The 9997-nt window shown below is 41.7% G+C and overlaps 1 protein-coding gene across 1 annotated transcript; it reads left to right on the forward strand.

Moving 5' to 3' along the window:
• Window positions 1–318: 318 nt before the first annotated feature.
• Window positions 319–8000, forward strand: LOC148000457 (uncharacterized). Its single transcript, XM_087589360.1, has 4 exons — window positions 319–355; window positions 1397–1525; window positions 6246–6616; window positions 6669–8000. Exons 3-4 carry the CDS (start codon window positions 6261–6263, stop codon window positions 6691–6693), a joined length of 381 nt encoding a protein of 126 aa, XP_087445486.1. The 5' UTR covers window positions 319–355; window positions 1397–1525; window positions 6246–6260; the 3' UTR covers window positions 6694–8000.
• The last annotated feature ends 1997 nt before the right edge of the window (window positions 8001–9997 follow it).

A 9997-nucleotide genomic window follows, 5' to 3' on the forward strand; every position in this document is an offset into this window, starting at 1 on the left:
CATGAGATATGGACAAACATCCTTAGGAAGGGAGATGATTCAGTGGATAAAGTGCTTGCCATGAGTCTGTGAGAATGGAAGTTTGGATTCTCAGAATCCACATGAAGTCTGATGATCTCACGTGCATCTGAATCCTGGGGCACGTACGATGAGGCAGGAGGTGGTGACAGAGAATCCCCTGAAGTTTACTGGCTAGTTTGCCTGGGTTTCTTATTCAAGAAGAAGGGATTGAGCCACCTAACTGAGGTTGGAAGAATGTTGCATGCTGTTATTCTAAAGGCTCCCTGACAAGCCCTCCTTTGTTGTTCCTAGGTGTGTGAATGTGGATAATGTCAGCTCTACCTCCTCTGTGAAGGTAAAATGCTTCTTTGTGAAATTAATTTTCTTATGAATTTTGTTATAATTCAGCAATAGTGTAACTGGGATCAGTTTTATATGGAAAGATTGCTCAAGGGAGTCTACATTGTAGATGTGGAGATTTCTACAAACTGCAAGTGAGCAGTAAGTCCTTGTGGGTAGTGGTGGCCAATAAGAGAATGGACTCAAAATACATAGTGAGTGGAAGATTGAGCACAGTCCTTGTACAATAGAAGATGTCTGATGTTTGACAAGTATTGTTTGCAGAGATGAGTACACATTTGACTGATTTTAAAATGTGACTCTTACTAGACCATAATATTTCTTTTTTAAAAATTCTTTATTAGATATATTTCTTTACTTTTCCAATGTTTTTCCCCTTCCCGGTTTCCTGTCCATGAGCCCCCATCCCTTCCCCCTCACCCTCTCCCATACGGGTTTTCCTGGAGTGGAGAGATGGCTCAGTGGTTAAGAGCACTGACTGCTCTTCCAGAGGTCTTGATGAATCCAATTCCCAGCAACCACATGGTGGCTCACAACCATCTATAATGAGATCTGATGATCTCTCCTGGTGTGTCTGAAGACAGCTACAGTGTACTTATATATAATAAGTACTTCTTAGTAAGTCCAGACATTTCTATAATCCAGGAATCTCCTAAGTGACTTGACCCTCAGGAAAATGCATGCAATTTTTTTCATCTTTATTAACTTGGGTATTTCTTATTTAAATTTCGATTCTTATTCTGTTTTCGGGTTTCTGGCCATCATCTCCCTAAACCCTCCCCATCCCCCTAGCCCCTCCCTGTCGCCTTCTCTATGTGTGTTCCCCTCCCCATCCTCCCCCCATTACCGTCCTCCTCTGCTAAGTTGTAAGTAGGCATATTAGAAGATATTTTATATTTAATAATGAATTTTAATTTTCATGTGTCAATATCCTGTAATTCCTAAGTAATAAAGTTGATTTAAAAGCATGCATCCTAAAAGAAAAGAGTTAATTTCGGGACCAAATAAAAAGTTAACTGTCCCCTCTGCATTGCAGGGAGAATCAGGGAGAAAGATCCACATAAAACCTAAGAAGAGCCAGAACAGTTTTAGAAAATCTGGAGTTTATGTGTCTTCTCGGGTAGACCCAATTCTTGAAGTATGGGAAGAAAATACATCTGCAACGGTAATCCCCACTGATGTGAGAAGTAACCTATTTCCTTTTGTGAAGGGGAGTGATGGGTGTTTGTGCCTATGCCTTCCTAGTGCAAGTAGTGAACGAGTAGAGAAAGATCAGCCTTGAGCATTCCCTTCACACTCTCCATATCCTCACTCCTTGCCAGTCACTGCATTAGGCAGTGCTTCTCAACCTTCCTAATGCTGTGACCTTTAATACAGTTCCTCATGCTGTGGTGATTCCCAACCATACAACTGTTTTGTTGCTACTGCATCAGTGTCAGATTGATAATATCATCAACTGTAATGTCGTATTGGTATTTTCAGAAGGTCTTTGCCAACCTGTGTGAGACTGTTCTATGCCCTCCTCCAATAGGGTATGACAGACAGGTTGAGAATCACTGTCATAAAATGTAATAATAGTAAATTAGACTATGGAAACAGAAGAAAAAACAGAAAATGAGCATGTTTTTAACTCACTGAGGAGAACTCATAAAAATACAGAAACCAAATAGTACATGCTCCTGGAAATAGGTACAGTCAACATGAAAGCGACCACCATAGTTGTGTTTCATTTACTTTGGATTGACTGACTTTATGTGTGTGAATGTTTTGCGTGTATTCTGTCTGTATACCATGTGCGTGTGCTTCCCACAAAAATCAGAAGAGGTCATTTCATCCTTTGTTCTTGTTGTTCCAGAACTTTGTCAGCCAATATTATGTGTTTTACAAAGCAAAGCCAGGTGTCCTGGAGGAGCAATGAATGTTTTAAACTCCTCAGCCCCTTTTCCAGCACACAGATTTAATATGTTTGATAGGCAAAAAGATTAAAATTATCATCAGGGGAAATAAGAAGTCAGTCTTCTGATATTTCTTAACTTCCTGGACAGGACCTCAGCATTCTGGTTTTACCCATTGAAGTCCAAAGTACTTATAGGCAGGGTGCCCACAACATGTGGCTGGGTATGTTGGAGTACACAGTTAATTCACGAACTCATAAAGCAGGCAGGGTGGTCTCTGTCAGTTCAAGGACGTCCTGTTCTTAATTTATTTGGGGAGTAGGAGAATGTAAGTTGAATTGTGGGTATCAAAAGATAACTTGTATGAATGAATCTTTCCCTTCCTCTGTTTCCAGTCTCAGGTATCAAATTCAAGTTATCAGTCAGGCTTCCAAGTAGGTTTATCACATTTGTAGCATGATTTACACTTTAACAGACAAACAGTAGATAAACTCTGCATGTGTGTGTGTGGGGCGGGGTTATTTAACATTAACACAAATGCTAAGCAGTGCATGGGAGGATCAGACAAAGAGATGTGAGTTCATGTGTTTGAACACTTGGCCACTGTTTGGGAGATTGTTTAACTTTTGGGGTCTGGCCTCGCTAGCAGAAGGTTTTCAGTGGTAGATTTTAATGGCTGTGACTACTTGTGGTACCAGTACTGTGTTATCTGCTTCCCGGTCTACCAGCCTGTGAGAACCAATAATGTACTGCCAAAAGTCAGGCCTCCCTGTTCCTTCCTTGAAATAAGTGACTGGTTTTCCCCATCAGATATTTTGTCACAGAAAGTACAGAAACAAATTCAAAAGTAACAGCCATCTTTCCTGTTTAAATCCCCTTTCAGAAGTTACAAAGCAAGCAGAAGGGTGTGTCTGCTGATCTTACACACACTACTTACTCCTTACTCCACTGCATACTGTCAACACGTAGCTAACTACCTTCCTCTAGACCTCTAATTTCATCATTAGGAAAGAGGAAGTTCAGATATAATTATTACACATAATGGAATCATTAGAAACTGTAAATTTATAGAAACCAAACTCAAATGCTCTTCGTTTATGCCTAGATCAATTTGGTTTCCAATTAACTACTACAGGTGATGAACCTGAGTAATTTTTATTCTAGGAAGAACTTAGCAAAGACATGGAACTCAGGTACTTTTTATTTTTATTTTTATTTTTTTTCTTTATTAACTTGAGTATTTCTTATTTACATTTCGATTGTATTTCCCTTTCCCGATTTCCAGGCCAACGTCCCCCTAGCCCCTCCCCCCTGTTCCCCTCCCCATCCTCCTCCCATTACCTCCCTCCCCCTAACAATCTTGTTCACTGGGAGTTCAGTCTTAGTAGGACTAAGGGCTTCCCCTTCCACTGGTGCTCTTACTAGGATATTCATTGCTACCTATGAGGTCTGAGCCCAGGGTCAGTCCATGTATAGTCTTTGGGTAGTGGCTTAGTCCCTGGAAGCTCTGGTTGCTTGGCCTTGTTGTTCATATGGGGTCTCAAGCCCCTTCATGCTCTTCCAGTCCATTCTCTGATTCCTTCAACGGGGGTCCCGTTCTCAGTTCAGTGGTTTCATGCGGGCATTCGCCTATGTATTTGCTGTATTCTGGCTGTGTCTCTCAGGAGAGATCTACATTCGGCCCCTGTCGGCCTGTACTTCTTTACTTCATCCATCTTGTCTAACTGGACTGCTGTATATGTGTGGGCCACTTGTGGGGCAGGCTCTGAATGGGTGTTCCTTCTGCATCTGTTTTAAACTTTGCCTCTCTATTCCCTGCCAAGGATATTCTTGTTCCCCTTTTAAAGAAGGAGTGAAGCATTCACATTTTGATCATCCATCTTGAGTTTCATTTGTTCTAGGCATCTAGGGTAATTCAAGCATTTGGGCTAATAGCCACTTATCAATGAGTGCATGCCATGTGTGTTTTTCTGTGATTGGGTTACCTCACTCAGGATGATATTTTCCAGTTCCAACCATTTGCCTATGAATTTCATAAAGTCATTGTTTTTGATAGCTGAGTAATATTCCATTGTGTAGATGTACCACATTTTCTGTATCCATTCCTCTGTTGAAGGGCATCTGGGTTCTTTCCAGCTTCTGGCTATTATAAATAAGGCTGCTATGAACATAGTGGAGCACGTGTCTTTTTTATAAGTTGGGGCATCTTTTGGGTATATGCCCAAGAGAGGTATAGCTGGGTCCTCGGGTAGTTCAATGTCCAATTTTCTGAGGAGACTCCAGACTGATTTCCAGAATGGTTGTACCAGTCTGCAATCTCACCACATCCTTGCCAGCATTTGCTGTCACCTGAGTTTCTGATCTTAGCCATTCTCCCTGGTGTGAGATGAAATCACAGGGTTGTTTTGGTTTGCATTTCCCTTATGACTAAAAATGTTGAACATTTCTTTAGGTTTTTTCCCAGCCATTCAGCATTCCCCAGCTGTGAATTCTTTGTTTCGCTCTGAACCCCATTTTTTAGTAGGGTTATTTGTCTCCCTGCGGTCTAAATTCTTGAGTTCTTTGTCTATTTTGGATATAAGCCCTCTATCTGTTGTAGGATTGGTAAAGATCTTTTCCCAATCTGTTGGTTGCCGTTTTGTCCTAACAACAGTGTCCTTTGCCTTACAGAAGCTTTCCAGTTTTATGAGATCCTGTTTGTCCATTCTTGATCTTAGAGCATAAGCCATTGGTGTTTTGTTCAGGAAATTTTCTCCAGTGCCCATGTGTTCCAGATGCTTCCCCACTTTTTCTTCTATTGTTTGAGTGTATCTGGTTTGATGTGGAGGTCCTTGATCCACTTGGACTTAAGCTTTGTACAAGGTGATAAGCATGGATCGATCTTCATTCTTCTACATGTTGACCTTCTGTTGAACTGCACCATTTGCTGAAAATGCTATGTTTTTTTCTATTGGATGGTTTTGGCTCCTTTGTCAAAAATCAAGTGCCCATAGGTGTGTGGGTTCATTTCTGGGTCTTCAATTCTAGTCCGTTGGTCTATCTGTCTGTCTCTGTACCAATACCATGCAGTTTTTATCACTATTACTCTGCAATACTGCTTGAGTTCAGAGATAGTGATTCCCCCTGAAGTCCTTTTATTGTTGAGGATAGTTTTAGCTATCCTGGGTTTTTTGTTATTCCAGAGGAATTTGCAAATTGTTCTAACTCTGTGAAGAATTGGATTGATATTTTGATGGGGATTGCATTGAATCTGTAGATCACTTTTGGTAAAATGGCCATTTTTACTATATTAATCCTGCCAATCCATGAGCATGGGAGATCTTTCCATCTTCTGAGGTCTTCTTCAATTTCTTTCTTCAGAGACTTGAAGTTCTTATTGTACAGATCTTTTACTTGCTTGGTTAAAGTCACACTGAGGTACTTTATATTCTTTGGGACTATTATGAAGGGTGTCGTTTCCCTAATTTCTTTCTCGGCTTGTTTCTCTTTTGTGTAGAGGAAGGCTACTGATTTATTTGAGTTAATTTTATACCCAGCCACTTTGCTGAAGTTTTTTATCAGGTGTAGTAGTTCTCTGGTGGAACTTTTGGGATGAACCATAGAATGTGAAGGAGAGAGAATATTACAAAATCGTTATTTCGAGGAGAAGCAGAGCAAAACATCAGAGGCCAAGAAACACATTTTGCCACTTCTTTTTATATATTTCCATCTTAAAAGGTACCATGAGTTTAGATCCCAAAGAGCAGAATAGTGGTAAGTTTAAACCTAAGCATGTCCACATTAAAGATTTTTAAAGACTCTGGGCCGTTTACTCATCCTGAAAGGAAGCAGACGTTACTGAATATCATTGAATGTAGTGCTAAATATCGACGGAATACAGAAATAGTTTGGGGACTATAAATCAAGGTCCTGACTTTATCAGAAGGGTGATGAAATGAATAAAATCAGTGAATTTTAAATCAAAAATAACAATGATAATTTTCCTTATAGGATGAAAAAACTAAAATGGAAAATTTCCATTCCGTGCCTTCTGAGGCTGCTGCTGATGTTGGACCTTCCACTTCTACTGCTGACAGCCTGGATGCTGCTGAGCCTGCGCAGAATAAGTCCACCAAGGAGGCTGCCAGTCTGACTGCAGTTGAGCCTGAGCCAACTAAGTCCACCATTGCCGCTGACAGTCTGACTGCAGTTGAGCCTGCGCCAACTAAGTCCACCATTGCCACTGACAGTCTGACTGCAGTTGAGCCTGCGCAGACTAAGTCCCCCAAGGAGGCTGCCAGTCTGACTGCAGCTGAGCCTGCACTGACTAAGTCCACCAAGGATGCTGCCAGTCTGACTGCAGCTGAGCCTGCGCCGACTAAGTCCACCACTGCCGCTGACAGTCTGACTGCAGTTGAGCCTGTGCCGACTAAGTCCACCACTGCCGCTGCCAGTCTGACTGCAGCTGAGCTTGCGCTGACTAAGTCCACCAATTCCGCTGACGGTCTGACTGCAGATGAGCCCGAGCTGTCCCATACAAATGCTGATGACAGTACTGTGTCAGGTGACTCAGGACCAGCTAGTCACATTGGATTGGATTATGTAGTTGATTTACCTCTTTACAAGGAGAGTACAAGGTACAAACCCCATGCTGACCCAGAGCCCACTCCTGGTTCCTGCACTTGTGATTCCCTTGACTCCATTCAAATGACTAACCTGACTCTTTTGATATCCCTTAGTGAAGAAGAAATATTTTATACTGCTTCTTCAGATGAGGAATCTTCTTTTATTCCTGACATAGAAGAAGGTCTGCCTGCTACTCAGGCACCTGTTGATAATTTTGATGCTTCTGCGTCAGCTGAACCAATAAACCACAGCATGAACCCTCTCAGGGTGGGTGGATATCTTCCGGCACCAGCGATAGCACACATCCCCTTTTTGCCTTTTTTATGGCTTGTATCCTCACTTTTCTTTGTCATAACATGGATGAAAATCCAAATTCAACATGCATGGCATGAAGAAAATGGCCAAGGAGCTCCCACTGACAAAAAAGTTGGATCAGATTAGTTAGACAAAAATAGTAGCTTAAAATAGATGAATTTTTTTCCCTTGAAACCTAGGTCTGTTTTGTTAATAAATTTCATGCTTCTATAGGGCTATTCATGAATAACCTAGAACCTGAAACTTTTTTTCAATTTATATATTTTTAGTAACATGATAAATCCAGTTTGGACAAATACAAGTGACATGTAAAACTGTTTTCTGATTGGTTGTTTTCTAGTCTAGAATGAGGAGATTATGGTCACTCCCAGTGAAGACCTTGTGTTTCCTGAATGACTAAGCAGGGGTAACTTCCTGTTAAATGTTATTGTCTATTTAATGCTGTCATTCTGAACTCTGACTTCTGAGGTTAGCATAGCCTTTGACCGCAACATTCCAAAAGAAGCAACTTCTGAGATTAAAAATAACAAGAGAAGCATCCACCTTCTCACTGTTTCTCACTACATTGATCCCGATGATAATGATACTGATGTTGTTGATGCTGGGCATGACAATATCACCAGTGATGTGCCTGATGATGCTGTTGATAATTCTTGTTTTTCTTCTAGTGGCTGCGGCTCCTGATCCCTAGACCCTTGATATTCCTCCAGGATCGATTGGAATGCCACAGCAGTCTGTGTGGGAGAATTGATCATATATATAAATTGTAGAGTTAAAGGTATAATGTGATAGTAGACTGAAGTAAAAATTTATTGTTTCACTGGAGACTCAGTTGTGCCATGTGATGCTTCCTAGAAAAAATGTTCAATTATTTTCAATTTTATTTTTTACTTGTTTACTTTACATCCTGCTCACTGCCCCCTCCCTGTCAGCCTCTCCCACAATCCTTCCCTTGCGCCCCACCTCCTTCTCCTCTGAGAGGGTAGGGGCCACTTGGTTATCTTCCCACCCTGGAACATGAAGTCTCTGTGAGACTATGCCCTTCCTCTCCCACTGAGTCCAGACAAGGCCGTCTAGATAGAAGGACATATCCCGCATAGGGGCAACAGCTTTAAGGATAGTCCCTGCTGCAGTTTTTTTTTGGGACTCACACGAAGATCGAGCTCCATATGTGCTACCTATGTGTGTGGAGGCTTAGGACCAGCCTCTGTATATTCTTTGGTTGGTGGATCAGTCTCTAAGAGCCCTAAGAGTCCAGGTCAATCGATTTTGTTAGTCTTCCTGTTGCGTTCTTATCCTCTGAGGGACTGCAATCCTTCTACTTTTTCTTCCATAAGAGTCTTCAAGATCCATCCAATTTTAGCTGTGGGTGTGTACATCTAAGTCAGCTGCTGGGTGCAACCTCTCCAGACAGCCTGTGCTAGACTCTGTCTGCTAGCATAACAGGGTATCATTCAGAGTCAGGGACTGTCGCTTGTTCAAGGGATCAGTTTCAAGTTGGGTGGGTTATTGGTTGGCTGTTCCCTCAGTCTCCCCTCCAGCCCTATTCCTTCATTTCCTGTAGACAGGAAAAAATTTGGATTTAAAGTTTTGTGGTTGGGTCGATGTTCCAGTTGCTCCACTGGGCTTCCTGCATAGCGAGAAGAGCCAGGATCCCCATGCTCTGTATCCCCAGTGCAGTGAGTCACAAGCTCCAGTGATTCTTGTTGCCTCCCCTACCTCAGTCTCTGTCTCTCTCTGAGGTCGCCTCCTCACTCACCACCCCTATCTGTTGCAGATTTCCATTCATTATCATAGTTCCCTCCCCCTCCCCACACTGGACCCTCAGTGACCCTATTCCTTCCTTTCTCCTTTCCCAACTGCTTCCCTTCATCCATATGCCTTCCATGACCCTTCCATATTCTCAATTATCCTTTCTTGTGCCCTTCTTTTGTTCAGTCTTCTTGGCTCTGTGGAGTGTAGCACTGGGCATCCTTTATTTTATAGGCTCCTTACTGAGAGGGGAGAGGTCATGCTTAGCTTCCTTTTCACTGAGCCCCACTGGTTTGCATACCTACTTTAGGCTCCTAGGCATATGAGAGCTGCGTACCTGAAGACAGCAGCTCATAGGCCTTCTGTACAGAAAACAGAAACATTGAGTTAGTTTATCAATTCTTTTCCATGGTCTCCTTTAGAGCCCGTTATTGGGCACATGTTTTAGGTCAAGAAGTTAATACATTTTATTTTCTTTGTCTATCATTAAATTGATTAGATTTATATGTAGGAGTTTTTACTGCTGTGCGTTTTCTATGCAGTATGTGTGATAGAACCCAGTGCTGGTTCCCCTGGAACTGGATTTACAGATGGTTGGTTTTGAGTGGCCAGCGATGTGCTAGCAATTAAAACTGAGTGCTCTACAAACAAAACTAGAACTCTTAACTGCGTCTCCATCTCTCTAGGCCATATGTGTGTATGTATGTGTGTGTGTGTGTGTATGTATATGTATATGTATGTTAATATTATACAACATGGTAAATTTCACCATAAGATAAATTTTTATCATGAAACTTCAATAAATTTTCTAGTATAGTGCAAAAATTTTCACCAAGAGATATTTACACCAATATGACTTGTGCTTGCAGATGGGTCAAACAAAGACATTTTGAATTGGATCTATAACCCTGAACCCCAGTATAAACCTTGTGTACATCTTGTGTGTGCATTGATCCACATGTGAAGGATAGAGACTGATATTGTCTTCCTCTCTATTTCCTGTACCCCACTCACATGTGTAATTGTGTGGGTCAAAGGACAATGCCACTCTACAGTTCTGTTCCACCACA

This window comes from Rattus norvegicus, chromosome 16 (assembly GCF_021556685.1).
Source record: "Rattus norvegicus strain SHRSP/BbbUtx chromosome 16, alternate assembly SHRSP_T2T, whole genome shotgun sequence".
Classification (NCBI taxonomy): Eukaryota; Metazoa; Chordata; class Mammalia; order Rodentia; family Muridae; genus Rattus; species Rattus norvegicus.